The sequence below is a fragment of the Gopherus evgoodei genome, chromosome 6 (assembly GCF_007399415.2).
Source record: "Gopherus evgoodei ecotype Sinaloan lineage chromosome 6, rGopEvg1_v1.p, whole genome shotgun sequence".
In the NCBI taxonomy this organism is placed as follows: Eukaryota; Metazoa; Chordata; order Testudines; family Testudinidae; genus Gopherus; species Gopherus evgoodei.
The window spans coordinates 115,017,623-115,041,502 of record NC_044327.1 but is presented as its reverse complement, the minus strand read 5'-3'; the positions used below and the strand labels follow the sequence as shown (position 1 = coordinate 115,041,502).

Sequence of the window (23,880 nt, the reverse complement as noted above, 5' to 3'; positions counted from 1 at the left end):
AATATACCGTAAAAATTTACAAGAGGCAGAAATCATATTCACTGTCATAATTTTTGTCTTTGATACTGAGATTAGATAGTTTTATTGCAAATTTGATTTAACTGATTGTGTTATCAAGGCAAGATATTAAGTATTTGTATTCATAATAGGCTAAATCTAAGGTTTGGGCTAAAGTTAACCTTTGCAGTAAGAAAATACTTAACTGTGTAATAAAATTTTCTCTGTTACATGTTTATAGGATATTTTAAAGACTTACAGTACTATAAGTGAATATTTATTACAGATTTGATTCAAATATTATTTTAAGGTGTTACCCTAACCAGTCCAGTAAGACTTTAACTTGGAAAAAAAAAGTTGTTTTTTTTTTTGTTAATTATCCAGCAGACACACACACAGAGCAGTCATGGATTCTGAACCTGTAAACAATCTTAGAGACAAGATCTGTTTTAAAAAGAGTTAAAGTAGTTTAATAATAGATACCTAGTCCTGTGTCCTGCCAGGTCTTTGAGTGATTGCTCATGTGTATTCCACAGTAGGTGTGTGTGCTTGCCACTTGCACCGATGTCAGAAGTTTTTCCCTTAGCGGTACCTGTAGGAGGGGAGCACTTCTGCAACCCCTGGAGTGGCATATAGGGATTGCCTTGTACCAGGCATATAGGGAATGTTCAAACCAAAGGGAAATGGTCAGCCTCAGAATTATCCCTACACATAAAAATCAGGGAGCTCAGGGCAATATGGCTGGCATGCGTGACCTTCAGCGGGCACCTTCGTGGGAATGTGGTCAGAGTCCTCACGGACAGTGTGGCTTCTGGATCACCTCGTGCATACGTATGTGTTATGACCTGGCAAGGGTTCCCCCGCCGCCTATCGTTAAGATGCATTCTACGAGAGCTCAGGCCTCATTGACCGCCTGTGTAGCTCACATCCCTATCCAGGACATATGTAGAGCTTCCACGTAGTCCTCTGTCCACAACTTATGTGATCGTCTCCCAAGCACGGGATAGCGCCGGGTTTGGTAGGGCGGTACCCTGTCCCAGAAACCCTTAAACTCCTACCCACCTCCATCAGACATAGCTTGGAGTCACCTACTGTGGAATACACATGAGCAATCACTCAAAGAAGAAAGGACAGTTACCTGTTCTGTAACTGGCGTTCTTCGAGATGTGTTGCTCAGGTGTATTCCACATCCTGCCCTCCTTCCCCTCTGTTGGAGTTGTCTGGCAAGAAGGAACCGAGGGTGGGAGGAGTGCGCAGCTGCCCTTATAGCGTGATATAGGGGCACCACTCCAGGGGTCACAGTGGTGCTCCCTTCCTATGGGTACTGCTAAGGGAAAATCTTCTGACACCGGTGCACGTGGCGAACACGCACACCTACTGTGGAATACACCTGAGCAACACATCTCAAAGAACACCAGTTACGGAACAGGTAACTGGCCTTTTTTATGAAGTAACAATTGCATTTTTCTAAACTTCAAAATATTTCTCTCTCCTATTGCTGTTTAACACCACCCTCCCCCAAAAACCAAACAAACAACCCTCACAAATACAAATGGAGAAGCTGGCTATATGGTGGAAACAATGAAACTGACAATACACGAAGTAATGCCTAATGCAAAGAGCAAGCAAGCTGGAAAAATAGAAATATGTCTTCTCTAATTGTTTAGTTAAAGTAATTTTGGTTACTCATGATAGCAGTGAGGGAAAGTTTTCAGACAAGTTTAAGTTGACAGTATCCCTTTAACGTTAAATATGTTTGTAATTTTTAGCTATTTAATTCAGTATTATCCCTTTCAGTCTAACATGAAATCTGAACTTACAAAGGTGCAAGTGTGCATGTGCAGGAGCTGATTATGCAAGTTCATACAGCTGCTCGCTCACCCATGCACAATTTAACCCTTTGTATAGATCAGTGGTTCTCAAACTGTGGGTCGGGACCCCAAAGTGGGTCATGGCCCTGTTTTAATGGGGTCACTAGGGCTGCTGTTAGACATGCTGGGGTCTGGGGCTGAAGTCTGAGTAGTGTGGAAGTAGGAAAAGAATTGTGTAAGAAGTTGTTGTGATTTTGTGTTGATAATAAGGAATGTAGATTGGCATCTAAATAAAAGTAAAAAAAGATATCAAGATGGTCCATGTATAAACAGAATGCAGCTGTTGCTTATTATTGTATATAACAAAGTATAAATGCTTTCTGTAATTGTTTACCTGTAGAGAGGCCTTCCTAGGAGGGAGAAACCCTGTGTCCTAGCGCACTCCCTCCCTCTTTGCAATTGCTTGAGATAATAAAGTATCTGACTTTGCTGCACCCAACCAAAAAGTGAGAACTGAGTTTTTTCTGACAGCAGGGTGACCAGATGAGAGGAAGAAAATATTGGGACACATTGTCGGAGGGGAGTCCGCCGGCAGAGCAAAGCTGAGCGTTAGCGATGGAGTGCAAAAAAAAAAGGCAGAATGCTGCCAGTGGAGCGAAATATTGGGACAAACACCTAAATATCGGGATGGTCCCAATTTTATTGGGACATCTGGTCACCCTAAGTCTGAGCCCCACTGCCAGGGGCCTAAGCTGAAGCCTGAGGGCTCCTGCCCTGGGTGGCAGGGCTCAGTTAAAGGATCCCTGCTTGGGGCTGCAGCCCTTGAACTTCAGTTTTGACGCTCCCTCTTCCCCCTGCCGCCGCCCCCCCCCCCCCCCAGGTGATGAGGCTCAGGTGAGCTCAGGCTTCAGTCCGTCTCCTGGGGTGGTGTAATAATTTTTGTTGTCAGCAGAAGGTCGTGGTGCAATGAAGTTTGAGAACCCCTGGTGTAAATTATGCACTATATTCCCATAAGTCCATAACTGTAGTTGCTAAATGGACTTTTACAAATATTTATATTCAGACTTCAAGGGCATTTTGTTTATACTAGTCAGTAGAATGACAGAATCATAGAAATATAGGGATGGAAGGGACCTTTAGAAGTCATCAAGTCCAGCCCCCTGTGCTGAGGCTGGACCAAGTAAACCTAGATCATCCCTGAAAGGTATTTGTCCAACCTGTTCTCAAAAACCTCAAATAAAGGTCATTCCACAGCATCCTCTGGAAGCCTATTCCAGACCTAACCATAGAGTTAGAAAGTTTTTTCTAATATCTAACCTAAATCTCCCTTGCTGCATATTAAGCTGAGTACTTCTCCAATCTTTCGTGGACATGGAGAATAATAGATCACAGTCCTCTTTAAATAAGCCATTGACATATTTGAAGGCTATCAGGTCCCCACTTAGTTGTCTTTTCTCAAGACTTAACATGCTCCATTTTTTTAACTTTTTTGCATAGATCAGGTTTTCTAAACCTTTTACCATTTCTGTTGCTCTCCTCTAGACTAAATTCAGTTTGTCCACATCTTTACTAAAGTGTGACACACAGAATTGGATGCAGTACCCCAACTGAGGCACCAGTGCCAAATGGAGCGGGACAATTACCTCCCAGATCTTATATATGACACATCCCGTTAATAATGTTCACACTAGAATGATATGAAGCTTTTTCATAGCTGAACCATATATTGTTCACCACTGCAATTTGTGAACCACTACAACCCCCAGATCTTTTTCACCAGTACTGTGACCTAGCCAGTTATTCCCCATTTTGTAGTTCTATATTTGATATTTTTCCTTTCTACTTGTAGTAATTTACACTTGTCTTTATTTAATTTCATTTTGTTGATTTCAGAGCAGTTCTCAAATTTGTCAAGATCATTTTGAATTCTAATCCTGTCCTCCAAAATTCTTGACCCCTCCCAGTTTGGTGTTTGCATATTTTCTAAATATATTCTCCACTCGATTGCCTAAATCATTAATGAAAATATTGAATAGTATCTGACACAGGACTGACCCCCTCTGGTACCCACTAAATATACCCTCGCAGTTTGACATTGATGAGTACAGTAGAACTTCAGCTAAAACCCCTCCAACGCATCATCAAGGATCTACAGCCCATCCTGGACAATGATCCCACACTTTCACAGGCCTTGGGTGGCAGGCCAGTCCTTGCCCACAGACAACCTGCCAACCTGAAACATATTCTCACCAGTAACTGCACACCGCACCATAATAACTCTAGCTCAGGAACCAATCCATGCAACAAACCTCGATGCCAACTCTGCCCACATATCTACACCAGCGACACCATTACAGGACCTAACCAGATCGGCCACACCATCACTGGTTCATTCACATACACATCCACCAATGTAATATACGCCATCATATGCCAGCAATGCCCCTCTGCTATGTACATCGGCCAAACTGGACAGTCTCTACGGAAAAGGATAAATGGACACAAATCAGTCATTAGGAATGGCAATATACAAAAACCTGTAGGAGAGCACTTCAACCTCCCTGGCCACACTATAGCAGACCTTAAGGTGGCCATCCTGCAGCAAAAAAAACTTCAGGACCAGACTTCAATGAGAAACTGCTGAGCTTCAGTTCATCTGCAAATTTGACACCATCAGCTCAGGATTGAACAAAGACTGTGAATGGCTTGCCAACTACAGAACCTGCTTCTCCTCTCTTGGTTTTCACACCTCAACTGCTAGAACAGGGCCTCATCCTCCCTGATTGAACTGACCTCGTTATCTCTAGCTTGCTTGCTAGCATATATATACCTGCCCCTGGAAATTTCCACTACATGCATCTGAGGAAGTGGGTATTCACCCACGAAAGCTCATGCTCCAAAATGTCTGTTAGTCTATAAGGTACCACAGGATTCTTTGCTGCTTTAGTAGAGCCTCCGTTACAAACTGACCAATCAACCACAGGCCTCATTTGGAACTGGAAGTACACAATCAGGCAGCAGAGGCCAAAACAAAATGAAACACTCCCCCCACAAATACTGTATAGTACTGTGCTGTGTTAAATACAAACTGCTTAAAAAAAAGGGGGGGGGGTTAAGACTTGATAAGTTAAGGAAACTGCTTCTGTGCTTGTTTCATTTAAATTAAGATGGTTAAAAACAGCATTTTTCTTCTGCAGTGAAATTTAAAAGCTGTATTAAGCCAATGTTCTGTTGTAAACTTTTGAAAGAACAACCATAATGTTTTGTTCAGAGTTAAGAATAACCTTCATTCCTTAGGTGTTCGGACCTCCTGAGGTTCTACTGTACTCTTCGAGTATTGTTTTTAAACCAGATGTACATCCACCTGATAGTAATTTCATCTAGACCATATTTCCCTAATACATTGTTAATCTAAGCGATGTTATTTCATAAGTACCTACTGTCTTGTGTTAAAACAATTTTACTTACCCAAACTCTTCATGTTATGTTTGCACATCGTAGGGTTGATGATTGCCTATTTTTATTTTGACTTCATTGTTGATGATATTAATTGAAAACTACCTGGATTAGCAAAAATGTTTGTTAATTTCTCCTAAACACATACTGTAGATGTAATGGGTAAAATTCTGGCCCCAGTGCAATCAGTGGTGGCTTTCCAGTGTGTGTGTATACCGTATAATCATTTCTGCTTTTTCCTTTCAGGTTTATTATATTACGCTGGCCATGGCTATGAAAACTATGGGAACAGTTTCATGGTTCCGATTGATGCTCCAAATCCCTATCGGTCTGCAAACTGTTTGTGCGTGCAGAATATACTCAAACTGATGCAGGAAAAAGAGACTGGGCTCAATGTGTTTTTACTGGATATGTGTAGAAAAAGGTAGGATTTCTAGTCTTGAAATGCTTACTGTAAATTGTAACTGTGAATTAATCCGTTTCCTTTTCGGGGGAGGGTGAAGAAGGCTAGGGTGACTACAGATCTCATTACTTTCAGACACAAAGTGTGAAACTCTTATTTTCTTTAGCCTTCGCACAGCAACGGCAAATTACTACTGGAGAAGAGGGAACATATTTAAAAAAACAAAAATCAGCCAACCAAAAAAAAACAACAAATAATCAGCTTCCTCCAGGGAATAGGGAGGAAGCTAGAACCACATGTTGAACTTCATGCTATAAATGTTTTTGTAAGTAATTAGGTGGATGGAGGTTGGAGAGAATTTCTAGCTCCAGTGGGTTCTGAGAGATCTTCGAGACTGCTCCAAAGCCTATTGAAGTCATTTGGAATCTTTCAGTTGACTTAACTGCGGTTTGGATGAGGCCCCATGTGATGATTCAGCTTATTGTGTATTTTTGCATACAAATACAACCTATACACTCCACAGGTTAAAGAGAAATGTACTAAAGCATCAAACTAGATAAAACTGATAAGAGTTTTAAGTCAGCTGCATCATAAGACTGCTGTGGCTGGAAGATTTTGTGTTAAGAGCCACTTCAATTAATATGTAGAAACCTTTGATAATATGGAACTGATGCAAAGTCCTTCATTTCAGACATTTTTGAAGACAAATAGATTTTTGTTGACTCGTTGTATGCCACTGAAACTGGATGATGCTTTCTCCTGCCTCCTGAAAAATATATATACAAGTTTAAAAAATGGAAAGGTTTAGCAGATTTATTTTAATTTAAAGAATCTTAGTTGACTTTCTCCACATTTGAAAAACACAAACCCTGTACCTAATTCAGCTCCTGTTTGAAGTCATCTCTTCAGTCAGCCCCCAGAGAACTCTTATTAAGGACATAACAATGGCTGTACAGGGTTAGGATACTGGGCTGGCCTGTCTTCCAACAGTGGCCAGTGTCAGATGCTTCAGAAAGAATGAACAGAATAGGGCAAATTTTCAGTGATGCATCCCCTGTTGTCCAGTCCCAACTTCTGGCAGTCAGAGGTTTAGGGACACCTGCAACATGGGGTTGTGTCCGTGACCATCTTGGCTAATAGCTACTGGTGAACTTATCCTCTGTGAGCTTATCTAATATTTTTTTCAACTCAGGTATACTTTTGTCCTTCACAACATCCCCTGGCAATGACTAGGATGGTTGCCTCTGCGTTGCCTAAAGAAGTACTTCATTATGTTGGATTTAAACCTGTTGCCTATTAATGTCACTGGGTAACCACTGGTTGTTGTGTTACATGAAGGGGTAAATAACACTTCCTTATTCACCTTCTTCACACCATTCATGATTTTATAGATCTTTAACATATTCCACCCCGTAGTCATCTCTTTTCTAATCTGAACAGTCAAACTCTTTTTAATATCTCCTCATATGGAAGCTGTTTGATACCCCTGACAATTTTTGTCGCCTTCCTCTGTACCTTTTTCAATTCTACTATGTCTTTGTTGAGATGGGGTGACCAGAAGTGCATGCAATATGCAAGGTGTGGGTGTACCATGGATTTACAGTGGTATTATGATATTTTCTGTCTCATCGATCCCTTTCCTAACATTCTGCTAGCCTTTTTTTTGGACTGACACTGCAAATTGAGCTGATGTTTTCAGAGAACTATCCACGATGACTTGGAGATCTTTCTTGAGTGGTAACAGTTAATTTAGATTACGTCATTTCATGTATATAGTTGGGAGTATGTTTTCCTATATGCATTACTGTTTATCAGCATTGAATTTCATCTGCCTCTTTGTGGCCCCGTAACTCAGTTTTGTGAAACTGAGGTGGCAAAGTTTGCTCTGGACTTAACTGTCTTGGGTAATTTTGTATCATCTACAAACTTTTCCACCTCACTACCCTCTTTTTAAGATCATTTATAAATATGGTGAACAGTGCTAGCCCCATTATGGATCCTTGGGGGACTCAGCTATTTACCTTTCTCCGTTGTGAAAACTGACTACTTATTCCCACTGTGGATTAAAAGATAGAAAACAAGTTACCCTTTTATCTCATAACTGCATAGTTATCTTAAGAGCCTTTGATGAGGAACCTTGTCAAAGGCTTTCAGAAAAAGTCCTACACCACAGCCACTGGATCACCCGTGTCTACATGTTTGTTGACACCCTCAAAGAATTCTAATAGATTGGTGAGGCATGATTTCCCTTTACAAAAGCTGTGTTGATTCTTCCCCAACATATTGGATTTATCTGTGTGTTTGATAATTCTGTTCTTTACTACAGTTTCAACCAATTTACCTGGTATTGAAGTTAGGTTTACTGGACTGTAATTGCCAGGATCACCTCTGGAGCCTATTTCAAAAATTGGTGTTACGTAGCTATTCTCCAGTCATCTGGTTACATACCATGATTGGTAGGTCTGCAATTTCACATTTGAATGCCTTCAGAACTCTTGAGTGAATATCATCTAGTCCTGGTGATTTATTACCAGAGAGATGATTCCTCATGACTGCTACAGTGTTTCCAGAGCCTGTGAACTTCATTGCTAATGTAACATTAATAACCCAATTAAACATCACATTCTACTGGCCAAAACAAAAATGTCTATAAGAAATATGGCAGATTTTCACATCTCAGCCTTGCTGATATTGCATTTTGAAAGGAAAAACCATCAAGTTTTCATTAGCCTAAAACGACTGGCAGTTTTCAGTGGTTTCAAAGACTTTTTGCTAGGACCGTGGCCAAATTCAACAGCTGTTAACATGAGGTACTCTCGTCTAAGTCAATGCATATTAGTCTAACTATTCATTTCATGAAAATGTTGATGCAGCTAATTTTGTTTACCATTGGTGGATTCATTCCTGATTTAAGAAAGAAAGAAAGAAAAATTATCTGTTTTCTATGACGTACATAGTAACACTTTAGATGATTGGGTTGTCAGTCACATTCTAAACTTTGTTTCCATTTATTATAGAAATGAGTATGATGATACCATTCTAATCTTGGATGCCCTGAAGGTTACAGCTAACATCGTTTTTGGATATGCAACGTAAGGAAACTTCCTCCAGCCCTACCAGTTTTCAAGGCCAGAAGGGACCACTGTGGTCGTTTAGTTGGTTATTGTTTTAAAAAATAGTCCATTCAGTAGTGTAAGAGCACCAGTAACTCATTTCTAATATATGTTCCTATGCTATCCATGGGCTATTTATATGAATGGTTAAAATTGCTCTTAATTCTGTCTTGATATTTTAGAGAGATACTGGCTATGGCCAGGTCTACTCTAAAAAGGTAGATTGACCCAAGTGAATTGCTCAGGGGTATGAAAAATCCACACCCCTGAGTGACTGCTGTTAAGCTGACCTAACCCACAGTTAGTTAGATGTTGCTAGGTCAAAGGACAGATTCTTCTGTCAACCTAGCTACTGTCTCTTGGGGAGGTGGATTAACTACAGAAATGGGAGAACCTCTCCTGTTGCTGTAGTGTGCATTTACACTGAAGTGCTATAGCGGCTCAGGTGCAGCTATAGCGTTTTAAGTGTAGACACAGCCTGAGCGTAGACATATCAGATGTATATTTTAATAGGTTTATTTGCTGTTCTCCATTCAAATGTGAGCTACTGCCCTCAAAAGCAGCAGATGCTACAGCTCTTCTTCCCAACCTGCTGAATGACTCACCTGCAATTATTTTAATAGTCAACTTCAGAGATGCACTAGCTAATTTCTAATAAACATTAGTTTGATATTAAAAACTATGGAGAAATAGAAAATTTTACTCCATATGCCCATAAGGATTGAAATGTGTTTATTTGTGACAGATAGCAATTTCCTACAGTATCCTGAATATTAATTTTATTAAATTAGGTTTAATATCCATGGAGTCGTTGTATTAAAAATGCGATTGTTTGAGTTGTAGGATTGTATGTAATTTTTCTAGGGGCGTGACCAATTTAAATTCTAGGAACTTCAAAAAACTGTTTGGGACAACCCATGAGAAGTGGGTTTTCTAGGAAGAACAGGGAGACCTTTTGGAGCCATGCCCGTGGGAGAAAAACCCACTGTCTACTATTTGTCTGTTCCTGGAAACTCCAGCTCAAAGACTCCCTGAACTGTATGAGGGATGGAATAAACTTTTCATGAAGGTGCTAGTTTTGAGCTAAGGCTGTTATGAACTTGTAACCACAAAAGAGACCCTTCGGGAAGGTGTAGGGGGCTTCAAGAACTCACCTTTCAGAGCCCATCTTAGAGTCCATTTGGGTGATATCCAGTAAGCTTATTAGCATGCAGGTGGGTTCTTTTACTGTACTGAATGTTTTCTCTAACGATTATACATAAAAATAGAATAGGCTTGCATAGGAAGTGCTGTGTGGTAACTAATAACTCTGGCAATTGCACTGTTCACCATCTCTGAGGAGAAAGGCAAAGCAGATATGCTTAGGCAGTCTGACTTTTTGGGGGAATTCACAGTATAGTCAGAGCTATGCAACCTGGAAATAGCCTGGTCAGGAGGAATTGAGATGCATATCTCTACCCAAGAGAGGTGACAGCCAGGGGAGCCTGAAGTTGAGAATGAGGGCCCTTGCTGGACTATAGAGGGGAATACAGATGCTGTTGCCCTGAACTATAACGTATGTGTCATATCTTACTGTAACCATGGTGGTTCCAGGACATGAAAAAACAACAGAAACCCAAGGGAATTGATGGCTTTACCCATATCACTGCCATCTTACACAAAGACTACAACCTCAGTGTCTGAGGGGACAGAGAAGTGCAGTTTAAGGTTTTTTTTTACTGAGTGTCAGAACAAATTTTAAGTGTGTGTGTGTGTGTGTGTGTGTGTGTGTGTGTGTGTGTGTGTGTGTTTTACAATAACAATAAGTGGGTTTCGTTATCTGAGCTACTGCACTTAGAATGGTTCAAATTCTTCTTCCTGGGGTTGCAAAGAGCTAAGTTAATTCTGTAATTCCAGTATTTTGAAGTGGTTGTATAAAGTTTAGATTAACAGTTTCAGGATAGCATCCAATAGCACCCAATTATTGTGGATTTAGTATGGCAAATACAAAAGCATTCAGCTGGTAAGTGGTCAAGAGTTTTACCAAACTAGGAGGTATTAATGGAATTTGTACTGGCACATTTTTCAGACACTGCTTTGGGACTGTCCTCCAAGATAATTTGTTCAAAAAGCAATAATACTTTAGGTTGATCTTGCCTCATTCCTTTTAGACGAAGGTTTCTAACCATTAGGGGAGTGAAGTTTTGGAACAGCCTTCCGAGGGAAGTAGTGGGGGCAAAAGACTTATCTGGCTTCAAGACTAAACTTGATAAGTATATGGAGGGGATGTTATGATGGGATAGTTTAATTTGGGCAATTGATCTTGGATTATCACCAGATAAGTCTGCTCAGTGGTTTGCGGGGAGATGTTGGATGGGATGGGAACTGAGTTACTGCAGAGAATTCCTTCTTGGGTGCTGGCGGGTGAGTCTTGCCCACATGCTCAGGGTTTAGCTGATCGCCATATTTGGGGTCGGGAAGGAATTTTCCTCCAGGGCGGATTGGCAGAGGCCCTGGAGGTTTTTCGCCTTCCTCTGCAGTGTGGGGCATGCGTCACTTGCTGGTGGATTCTCTGCAGTTTGAGGTCTTCAAACCAGTTTTGAGGATTTCAATAACTGAGTCCTGGGTTAGGGGTTGTTATAAAAGTGGATGGGTAGGGTTCTGTGGCCTGCCTTGTGCAGGAGGTCAGACTAGATGATCATATTGGTCCCTTCTGACCTATGAGTCTATGCAACATTAATTCTATGCAACATTTGGTAGTAAATATGAACTCTTCACAAATGAATTGTTTGTAAATGTATATTGCATTCCTGTGAAGACCAGATTAACTAGGTTCTAAATACAACTTAGTCTTCATACAGCAGTTCCTTATTTCATGCAGCATTCTTCTCACCGTCATACATGTCTTGTAAAATATTATTAATTGATCACTGTCTGTTTCGTTTTTGCTCTTATATTTATTATTTATTATACTTTAAAGATGCCAAGGAGCAGAAGCTTTTGAAATTCAGCATTCTGGGTTAGCCAATGGGATTTTCATGAAGTTCTTGAAGGAACGCATGTTGGAGGACAAGAAGATTACGGTGTTACTTGATGAAGTTGCAGAAGGTGAAAGCAACCTACATTTTAACTTTCCTTAGCTTCCAGTTTACAAAATAATCCTTTTTTTTCTTATCTAAATCTCCTCTTCTACGCTGAGTGTTCTTCACTTCCTTCTCTAAATTCTTATTACTGCGCTGTGCAAACCCGCCATCAAAATGCAGCTACCTCTTGTGTAAAAACTGAAACATCTTAATAAAGACCCCTGTCTGTAAACTGATTTGAGTGCCTGTGGGATGCAGGGTGCTATACATTTTTGATGGAATTTGTATTTCAATTGTTGCTTCAAAAGCTTAATATTGAAGCATGTTTAAGGCTTTCCCCTACAGGAAAATCTTCAAGTGCGTGAAGGAAAAAGCATGTTTAATATCTAATATTTCTGAACATGGCTGGGGTTTAATATGCAAAAAAAGGTGCTTTCATTTTTACTTACTATTTCAAGTGAGACAGAATTAGGATGTATATTTGTTTTATCTTTGAAACATTTCAGAAGCACCCCTTACCATAATAGCCCTGCTATTGATGAGCCACTATAATATGGCATTCATACTGCTTATTCAAAGTTTTTGTGAGTATGCAACTCTCATCAGAGTTTACAGATGATTATATGGTCACAAAAATCACACTCCTTTGTCATGTGGTCTCTGAATGTGACTGCTAGCCCAATTGACTTGTCTAGAGACAGACTAATAAGGCTTGAATTCTGTGTGTCATAATACGGTATTAATACCACATCTGTTGGCATAACCATTAATTACTGACTAGACTACAATGCAGGACCCTATTCATCACTTGTCACTCAGGGAAAACTCCCTGTGTTGTTGAAGGGAGTCTTACCTGAGTGAAGAGTGCTGAAGAGAATGTCTTAATTGAGAGTGAGTATTCTTTCAAAGCATAGAAAGGTAGACAAGAGCATTTACATGATGGATTATATGCACAGACGTCTTTTTTTTTTTTTTTTTTTTTTTGGTACGTAAGTCCACTAGCTTTTCAATAAAAATATTGTCCAAGTCTCCCAATAGTTAGAGACTTAAAATCTGTATAATGGGCCTTTCTGTCAGTTCCACTCAGTGAGGCTACGGGATTGTAAGTGAAGACAGAATTTGGCTCAGTGTGCATATCTGACAAGGATTAATAAATCAGAAAAGTCCAAACCAGATCTCAAATATGCAACCAAATTGGTTTGCTGTTGACAAGACAGAATGTAGAAAATGTGTTAGAAAAGTTAAAAACAATTCAGTTTTAATGTGCCAGTGCGATAGGGAGAAGACAAACGACGATGATTGTGTGACTAGCTGGAGCATAAACGCATGCAGTGCACATGTGCTGCATGATTAACAATTTTGTCACCAGCAATTGAGGTATGACTTAACCATGCCACTAGAGTGTGGATCTATAGATGATAGTTACTTTTCAGTTGCTACTTCCTTGCCTCTCTTGCATTTTCTTCACTACCCTGCTGAATCAGCGCCATACTGAAGATTTTTTTTTTAAATGTGGAGGCATGTTGAAAACAGACACAGAAAAAAATTGTTCTCGAGGCATCTTGCATGTTGCCTTTCAGCTTTGAATGAATTTGAATAGCCAATCACTAAACCTCCCTGAAAGTGAGTTCATCATAGAAATGCGGACACAACCATAACCATAATGCCAATGATGTAGGTGCTTTAATTATAATTTCAGGAGCTTTGATTCCTACAAAACTATTTGAATCTTATCTTTAGATATGGGTAAGTGTCACCTTACCAAAGGCAAGCAGGCTTTGGAGATTCGCAGCAGTTTATCTGAGAAGAGAGCATTAACAGATCCCATTCAGCAAACAGGATCATCTGCAGAGTCCCTGGCACGGAACTTACAGTGGGCCAAAGCTCATGGTACAGTAAACTCTCTCTTCCAAAAGATCACCCTTTCAAGATGTTAATTTCATTATTAATTCTTTATCTCACTTAATATGCCTAAATAACTCAGTTGAAGATATGTGTAGGTATAGTGTCTAGTCCTTACCGTTGCTTTTTTCACTGGCTATAATATATTGAGTAGAAATGTGCCCAAGGAACAAAGTTCAGAGGACTGTTCAGATCTTGGAGGTTTTTGCTTGGGTTTATCTCTGGATTAAATTGTTATGAAAAATATGGGATGCTGAATTCACCTCATGTGAAGTAACTTCAAGAGCAGCATACCAGACATTACACCTGACTTCTTTTTTATTAAAGCAAGAATAGTCTTCTTTTTTTCCTGATAGGTTTGAATGTGGTATTGAATTGTCTGTAATATATTTGAGTAGAAGATTAGCATTCTGATAAGCTTTTCTTTCCTCTCTAATCCCTTTTCCACTTTTACAAATTTATAGATTTGATAGGTGTCCAGTTTTATTTGAGCACCTAATTCCTATTTGTGTTTTTACAATTTTCTCCCTTATATATCTGTGGTTTAGTGATTTCATCCTTGGGCCTTTTTTTAATCACTGCACAGGAAAGAGAAATGTACTGGTTCTGCTGTCAGAACCAGGGATTTCAGGTTTTTTCATTTATTTGCAGAACTTCCAGAAAGTATGTATCTTGACTTTAAGTGTGGTGTTCAGATTCAGCTGGGGTTCGCAGCCGAGTTTTCCAACGTCCTGATCATCTACACAAGGATAGTAAAGAAACCTCCTGAAATACTAGTTTGCAAAGCATATGTTACAGACTTCCCACTTGTAAGTGTTTCCTATTTGTGTTTCATGATTGCTCTGTATTTAAGATAGTGGTTGTCTGCTTGTGCCAGACTACACCTTTGGGGGAAAAAAATTCAATTTTGAATTCTGAACCAAGCAGAGGATGCATATAGAAAACAAATCTTATGATCTTGTTGAAACTCTCTTCTTCCCCTTCTTTTCACATCCTGATTTCTGTTACTTGTTAAATCTAAATTAGGCCTGATCCTGCAAGGTGCTAAATGCCTGCAGTTCCTATTGAAAGGATCAGTCACTTAGGACACGCTGCTATGAGTTACCACATACAGGTGCTCTACTACCCTCATGGATCCCCACTGAAGTCATCATAGCTAGAGAGCAGTGAATTGCAGGATTGGAACCCTTAAATTGTACACTCCCTAGAAAAGGAGCCTTGTTTTTATATTCCTTTAAAGTGCCTAGCATGCTTTTGGTGCTGTCTAAATAGTGATTGTAAAGAGAATTACATATTGTGAATTAACATATTAAATAACTGTCTTTCTCTCCTACAGTGCTGTTACTATAATACCACTATATACTATATTGTGAAGTGTTCAGACCACCTGGTATTACAGGAGTATGAAGACAAGTTTCTTGCCCCTAAATAGCTTGCACTCTAAGGCCTTGATCCTGCAATAAGGAGTGCATGATCAGAGCCCCATGGAGATCAATGGGCTCTGCATGGGCATTGGGCGTCTGCCTATATAGATCTAAAGACAGATCAGGGCCTTAACAGGCAAAGTACAGAAGAAAGTGAGGAAGTGGGATGCAGTTGAAAGCCAAGATTCTAAGTAATAAAGTTTAGTGTGTATCTTATTGGGTTCCATATTTTTTGTTTTTACTTGTTTATTGCATTATGTCAATATTATTGTTACTTCCCCGAGGGCACAAGGGCACCTGGGCATCTTGGAAGAAATAGTGTTGTAATTTGAATTTATCGGAATGTACTAATTGTATAGCAGCTTTAGAACAATTGTACTCTGAAAATGACACATTTAAGGGAAAGTAATCAGTTGTTCTAACGCTACCTTAGTATACTCAAATCTAGAAGAGGAAAGCTCTGGCTTTTTTTATACTATTAGCTGTAGTAATAGGCAGCAGTCTAGCTGCTTGCAACAGCACCCTGAGTTTTGACCTCTTGGTTTGAAGTGGAACAATGATGACTAGAGAGAAGAGGAAATACCTGAGGGGAGATGAAAAGGGGGGAGGAAATGAAACTTGCACATTTTTTTTTAGTTGTAAGAAATGGGGAAGAAATCCGCCTTGAGTTGCATTTTAGGAAGGCAAGAGATAAAACACAAACAACTACTCCTACTTGTGACTGATAATGAATTAAGCAACCTAGGCAACTCTCCTCATACAAGATTTAACTAATATTCGAGAATTTTTTTTGTTAAGAAAAGGAAAACACTATTTTAATAAAGTGTGTCAAAATAAGTTGTAAGTTGAACTCAAATCTTAAGCTACTTCACATAAAATACAAATGTTCCTTTTTATTTTTTTTCACATTGTTCTACTAGTTTTTTATATCTACAACTTAATTCTCCTTTTTTGTTTGTTTTTGTTTGTTTTTTGTTTGCAACAGGACTTGGATATAGATCCTAAAGAGGCAAATAAAGGGACTCCTGAGGAAACTGGCAGCTATTTAGTATCAAAGGATCTTCCCAAACACTGTCTCTACACTAGACTAAGTTCACTGCAGAAACTAAAGGTGGTTAATGTGTTAATACAGTACAGGTTAATCATGTTGCTTCACAACTCCAGTAAAAGAGCTGGATTCTATATGTAATTGATATCAGGGATACTGAATATTTTCAGTAAATGCCCAAAGCATACTTGCTCATTTAACATTTATTCTAGCTGCTTAGAGAGAGAGAATGGCTAAGAGCACACTTCAGTGACTTGGCTCTGTAGCTGGCAGACTGAAAATATGTTCCAAAGAGAGAGCCAAAGGATATGAAATCATATTATTCTACGAGTCCCCTGTAAACACAGCTCTGGAAAATGTGCCTTATAGGTTGAGAAGTTTGATTGACTTCTCTGGAGGAATCACAGCACCTTTTACATATCATGTTTCCATGTCTATTTGCTCACTAAGCATGATGCCTTAAAGCAGAGCCATAAGTTGAGGCCATTAGTAAAAAGTGGAAATGTTGTTATAAATCTCTTTACAATCCAGCCTGTGTTCTTGAACCCATTGTGCTTTAAAGCACTCTCACTTTGCATAGTTAAATGTTGCTGTTAAAGGATCAGAAGTGGACTATAGGATTTTCAGGACTTTAGCATCTTTATTGTATAGGATCTACTGTATTTAGTTTCCAACACATTGTGCCAGAGGGTAGCACGAACACTACTAGAAACTGCAAAAACTTGGAGTGTTTGTGGAGATGGGTGGGATGAAGAGTGCCATACTAATGATGCCTTCTTATCCTGCTGCCAGGATCACCCATGAGTTAGTGTTACCCCAAAACCCCATATTCATTCAAGCAAGGTGCAAATGGCACCTTTATACTCATTTCTTTTGTGGTGGAAAGATGTTGCTGAATTTGGTTACCTAAAATTCAAATGAAATTTGGAGGGGAAAAGAGAAATCATCCCATGAATATACCTGCAGTATTCCTCCCACTGCTTTCGTAGTTGTTTCATTAACAGAATTTCACGCATAGAATGACAGGGGAAAGTCTTTTCTGGTAAAGAAACAGCTAGTGCTCTGACACGTGGTTAAGGGGAAAAGATATGGTGACGAGGTCTCTGGGTGTTAAACTTAGCTATATTTAAACACAGTATGAAGTGAGTGTGCAAAATTTCGCAGTGAGTTTACATCTTTTGCAGCCTCATTGATTCCAGTGAGAGTGTACTGAGAATAAATCAGTGCAGAATTTGGCCCTGTGTGTGTGGTATACGTTTAACTGCAAGGCTTATGGCACTTCAGCAATTATGCTTATTATAGGTCTATTTGTTATTGTACTTTAAATGTGTTAATTGCTCCTTCACACAAATAATCACTTGGTAAAAAATTTGTTTTACTGTGTTTTTGAGGGAAGAAGTAATTTTGTCTGTCATTCACAGGAGCACTTGATCTTCACAGTTTGTCTGCATTATGAATATCCTGGAATACATGATTCCCTGGATGAAAGGAAGGAGGTTAATGTTGGGAAACCTCTTATTGCTAAATTAGGCATTCATCATGGATTTAAGGAAAATTGTTGCAAGTCTAACAGACCTTTCCATACCCAAGCATCCACGCCTGTGGCAGCTGAATACTACCTCTCTCCTAATCACTGTCAACCAAATTCCTACCCAGGTGTTCACCATCCAAACAATGCTCATTCAGACCATTTCAGGCAGCCAGAAGCATGCCATTGCAATGTGACTTTGAATGTGCTAACTTCAAGACAAGAAGCATGGACTTACTCATCCCACATAAGAAAGAATAATATACCAGTAGAGACAACTGATGACACTGTTGACCTGGGATTCAGCTTCTCCAACAGCCTCAGATTATCTAAAAAGCAATAGCTGTCATCTCTGCAGAATGTACAGGAGCCTCAGTCCTGGGCTAAGGCACTCCAGCGCTGATTATACATTCTCTGCGGTGTGTTCATGTTTTGAGAGAAGACAGTACTGGGAATTGTGGGTTGGTTATGGGTTAGTATATTCTCTCCTTGGAAACTTCTCAGATCCAAAGAGACAAGAATGGAATATAAACTAATTCTTCACTCCTGAATTTTTTTCAGCAGTGAAGGCGGGTGTGGGGTAATCATGGGGAGCTGGTGGCAGGAGAGATGAGGTGGAGAGAAGCTTGAGCTGGGTACATGGGAGCCCCACAGGAGCTAACCAGCAGGCACCCTGTTATTGGCTGCAGCTGTGCCAGCCAGCAAAAGAACAGAGCAGCAAGCATGTAGCATTGAGAGGAAGTTGCATGTTTGTGGTGGGGAGGAGCTGCACAGCAGAGGCCTTGTTCTTGTATCACAGGCTCTCTAGGAATACTGAAGCCTTGATGTCCTCAGCTGTTCCTGACCTATCTCTATAATGACACAACCATCTTAAAAGGCATGCATAACGGACCTGTTTCTAATCTTTAGTTTACAAAGGGATCAGTTTTCCTGTGCAAAAACAAAATGGAAAAAATAGCAGTTAGAGGAGGAGAGAGAGAGAGGGAAAGCAGTAAAAAGAATGTCCACATTAATGAAACTAAGCTATATGTATACTTTATAAATGTAATTAAAATAGCATAGTAATCACTAAATGATGAATAGATTTTTAGACTTTCCTGTTCTAACCTGCACCATCTCAGCTGAGTTTAACATTCTAATTTTCCTTTTATTTAAAAAATGGGAACTTCCAATTTCTTTAAAATGTTTGTGTGCAAGCAGAGCATGTCATACTATTCATAGATTCCGAGAGTAGTAGGTACCATTGTGATCTAGTCTAACCTCCTTTATAATACAGGGACATAGAATGTCCGCAAAATAATTCCTCTTTGAACTAGAATATGTCTTAAAAAAATAATCCATTTGTGATCTTAAATTTGTCCGTGATGGAGAATCTACCTTAACCTTTGATAAATTATTTCAGTGGTTAATTGCCCTCACTGTTTAAAATTTTGCACTTTATTTCCAGTCTGAATTTGTCTAGCTTTAACTTCCAAATGTTAGATCTTGTTATAACTGTTAGACTGAAGAGCCCATTATCAAATATCTGTTCCCCAGGTAGATACTTATAGACTGTGATGAAGTCATCCCTTAACCTTCTCTGTGTTCAGCTAAACAGATGGAGCTCCTTGAGTCTATCACTGTAAGGCTTGTTTTGTAATGCTTTAATCATTCTCATGTTCTTTTGTGAACCCTCTCCAATGTATTAACATCCTTCTGTGGAACCGTGATGTCCAGTGTGTGGAAGAAATCACCAGATGACTGAAGAGCAGTAGGCTCAAGCTCAATGCAGGAAAGACAAAAGCAATAGTGGTAGGAAAGGGGAAAATGTTTTCAAGAATGGGCAAATAAAGCAATATCGCCAATTATCAAGGACACTGTACCACAAATCATTGAGGTGGAATGAAGCTACAGAATCATGCTGGATGCCTCACTACAGATTGTTAGAGTGGTGAGAAACTCCTTCTTGCACCTTTGGATCAAATATTTGGAAGCTCTTCCAAAGTGTTACAGCTTTGCTGCTGATTGACTTCTGAAGAGATGACAGTTTCCTCTCCAGGACTACCACTAGGTTTACATTTTTTAAATAAGTGTTACCCCATTGGTTGTTTTGGAGAAGAGATATGAGGCTAAATTTAAGCCCTAGGTTTGTTTAGCATTAATATAAGCGCACGTGTAACACGGAGACTTATATTCAGTCTGGCAAGACCTGGTAAAAGCAGGAGTAATTTGTGCCTGATGTATGATGGCTGGGTGAGGGTTTGAGCTCAGATATGTGAATGATGCTCCTGCACACCAGGCTTTTCTCTCGAATCATACACACGCCTGCTGTGGTGTTACAAAAATAGCCCTGCACATTCCCCTCAAGGCCAAAACTAGTTCCTTTCTTATTTTCCAAATAAAAACCTTACCCACAAATGTGAAATCCCCAGCTACCTAATGCAAACTCATCCAAGTGATATGAAGGACAAGAATCTCATCCAAGTCAGGCTGCAAAAGGTGTGAGATACATATGCAGAGGCACTGTTGCACAAACATTCCATATTAGGCACCAATCTTGAAATTTACAGTGCACCAGCACACCTGTGTGTAGCTTTGTTGATGTCAAGAAGATTCTGTCCTGCTTCAGTGAATTGTAGAATCAGGGCCATAGGTTTCATGCTCATTACTAGAACTAAAGCTGTAGGGATTTACCCTTAATTTGATGTGTGGCTGGAAACTAGTTTCAAAGCAATAGGAGATAGGTTTCTAAAGATATCACAGAATATCTTGGTGCTCTGAAAGTATATTAAAAGTGTGGTCATAAATCAGCCTCATTCCTCTCCAGTAATGTTGCTAACAGTTTGAGTAGCTGTGCATTTCATTTTTTCCTTTGTACAGTATATGCAATTATTAAATCATTTGTGTTAGTAAAATTTTTGCAGAACTTCATAATAAATGAAAAGGTAGGAAAAAATAAAGGATGAAACATTGCTTTAAGAATAAATGCTTATTGGTCTTGATAAGCTACATTAAAGATTCAATTTAAAATGCTGCACAGGTTTAGGTGGAACACATCCAAGCTTTTCAGATAGGTGGTCATTGAACAAAGATCTAGGTTAGAGGGGAGGAGTTAGTCTTGTAATTCTATGGTCCTATTATAAAACAAATTCTGTTCTCTGATATTTTGGCTGGAATGTTGAGTAGACTCTACATATGGTAATTCTACATGGTGATGGAAATAATGAATGTCTCTAATCTCACTTGGAAATGGTTAATAGCATTATTGTGTGTAGGTGTTTAATGAAAATCTATAAATTCATCTGTGTTGAAAGATGGTTATTCCCTAGTGTCAGTTATCTCTATGTTAATGTATTATTTATTTACTAAATGACAGATAGCTTTAACATAAATGCAAATAGACTAGCTTTTAGTCTTCTCTGGAAGAGTATAAAATAGTGAAACATTTTCTGATTTTTGAAATATACCTGTGCGTTTATTATTGTATAAACTGATTTTTACATGAAAATTATAGCTTGAGATGCAGTGTAGTACAATAGGATACTTAGCTAAAAGTTTGTTGTAGTTTTATTGTTCATATTACAATTTTTAATTGTTTTCTACTGTTGCAATAAAGTGTAATTCGCAAAAAGATTTATACAGTAGCTTGTGTCCCTTTTTCTCTTCCTTTCAAACTTCACTTAAAGACAATGCAAATCATAGAAATAGAGACTGGGGGGAATAATGACTAAAAAAGAGAACTTAAAAGTCAAAATTGGCACCTATATCTCCTGGTGACTGTCACAGAAATAGGAAGCGTTCTATTCCTGCATGGCACAGCTCATTGCATGGCCAATTCTGCCAAATTAGCAAGTGTTTTTGGATGTCTGGTTTTGGCCAACTTTAGAGACGGTTGAGCCTGAGAATCTGAATGAAATTCCCCTTAGCTTCAGCTGGAGCTGTATGTGATCAGTACCTCCTGAAAATCCGGCCCCTGTAGGTATCTCAAGCTGGACACCCAAAACTGGAGGCCCTGTTTGCACACTTAGAATTTATCATCTTTGTACCTCCAGTTTCCCCATCTACAATGAGGATGGATAGTTCTTGACCTCCTTTCAGGGGTGTCCAGGCTTAATTGATTGATTACATGTAAAGCTTTTTGAGATATTTCAATAAAAGGTGCTAGAGAAGTTAAAATTATTATTTAATAAGACTTATGAAATTGGCGAGAGCCAGACAAGACTCTTTTGTGTGTGTGCACACTCACACATACACACATTTACAGGGTATGCTAGTTCATTGAACAGGAAGGGTTTCCAGAGGCAGATCTATCTGAATGAAGTGGAGCTGACCCTGGGCAAGCAGCCACAAGTGGAAGATGGGGAGTGGAAGGTCGTGATTTTAAATTTGTTCATGATGGAGTATCTACCATAACCTTTGATAAATTATTTCAATAGTTAATTACCCTCACTGTTTAAAAATTTACACCTTTATCCAGTCTGACTTTGTCTAGCTTTAATTGTTGAACCTTGTTATACCTTATGTGAATTTTGGATTTGCTGCTTCCACTTTAGAGGGTGTACCAGTTAGTGGTTAAAAGGTAGTCTGACATAATTGACTACGTAACAATTATAACACATGGGGAACACCCACTAGACAGTATGCGATCAGTCTGGATGGGCCATTAGGAAGGACAATAAGATTTGGAGATACTAATCTCCCTCCTTCCTGAGAATTTTCCTGAGATGCCGCTTTGACACTGCAGGGTCAGGTGATTGTCACCTGGTACTACACCCATCTTGGACTTCGTGTTTTTCCATTAAGAGGACGTGGGGGGTAAACTGGGAAACAAAGGATTCCCACCATATGCCAATCCTATTTAAGGCTGGGGAGTGAGTTAATCTTGGTTCTTCTCCACTGGCTCCCTGCCCAAGAAGGAAGACTGCTGAAAACACCTGGAGAAACAAAGGAACTAAGCTGCGGGAGGGCAGGGGCTGAACTCAAGTGAGAAAGATCTAGCCTATAAAAGCAATACCTGGAGATTTAAGCTGCAAGCAGTGCAGTTTACCTTCAAGAAATTCTGCAACCTGCATAAAACAACTTTTCAGGTGAGAATTTGCTAATATTAACCAGTTAGTTTAGTGTAATAAACTTAGTTTGTGTTTTATTTAGTTGCTCAGTGATCTGCTCTGTTTTATTTACTATCCCTTATCACTTAAAATCTACTTTGTGTAGTTAATAAATTTGTTTTTTCTTTATTCTAAAACCCAATTTGTGCAATTCATAACTGGGGGAGGAGTAAGGTGACCAGATGATAAGGAGACAATATCGGGACCGTCACAGGGGGGCGTTTTGTTTTTTTTTTACACTCACCCATCCAGGAGTTTGGTGGCAATTCGGCGGTGCAATCTGACTATAGAATGTTACATAACGAGATGGTGGAGACCTTCAGTTGCAGATGGGCTTCAGTGGTATTTCAGCAGCGGATAATAAACCTTGCTGCCAAAGACAAGCACCCGCTGCTGAAATACTGCCAAACACCGTCCATGACTGAAGGACTCTCCACCGAATTGCTGCCAAAGACCAGGAAACATAACATCAGGACAAATGGCGTCCTGACTGTACTCTCGTTGGGGCGCGGGACAAACTCACAATTGGGACAGTCCTGATTTTATTGGGATGTCTGGTCACCCTCGGGAGGGGGCAAAAAGGCTGTGCATATCTTCCTCCACATTGAGGGAGGGAGTGAATTTCATGAGCATACACTGTATAGACCTCTATTCAGTGCAAGACAATATAACTTTAGGTTTATACTCCAGAGTGTGTGTGCACTTGAATGATGAGCAATCCCTGAGCTGAGTCTTCTGACAGAGCTGACTGTGTGATTCTACAGCTGGGTGTGTCCCTACCTCTGTGTGTGCATGCCTGGCACAGGAGGGCAGGGTGAGGGAGCTCAGGCTGGTGAAATGGGTGGGCTCAGTGGGACCCCAGTACATCAGGTGGGACCCCAGAAGGTGGTCCAACCCATCACTGGTAGAACTAGTAGTGAAGTTCTGGTTTCTATTTCCAGCTCTTCCGGGGTATTGTATGACTTTGGACAAGTGAGTTAACATCCCTGAGCTTCAGTTTCCATATCTGTTAAAAAAAAGGTAGTAACTAGGGGAGGTGAACAGAAACC

General features: G+C 39.7%; 1 protein-coding gene across 2 annotated transcripts in view; it reads left to right on the top strand.

Annotated features, from left to right (window-relative positions):
• The window catches only part of MALT1 (MALT1 paracaspase), a 75,497-nt gene extending 56,187 nt beyond the window's left edge, over positions 1-19,310 (top strand). For both annotated transcript variants that reach the window (XM_030567288.1, XM_030567287.1), the window contains 7 exons: positions 5,511-5,688; positions 8,685-8,759; positions 11,740-11,867; positions 13,583-13,732; positions 14,396-14,553; positions 16,154-16,279; positions 17,638-19,310. In XM_030567288.1, the coding sequence (XP_030423148.1) occupies positions 5,511-5,688; positions 8,685-8,759; positions 11,740-11,867; positions 13,583-13,732; positions 14,396-14,553; positions 16,154-16,279; positions 17,638-18,087 (1,265 nt within the window). In that variant the 3' untranslated portion in view covers positions 18,088-19,310. The remainder of the gene's footprint in view (positions 1-5,510; positions 5,689-8,684; positions 8,760-11,739; positions 11,868-13,582; positions 13,733-14,395; positions 14,554-16,153; positions 16,280-17,637) is intronic.
• The last annotated feature ends 4,570 nt before the right edge of the window (positions 19,311-23,880 follow it).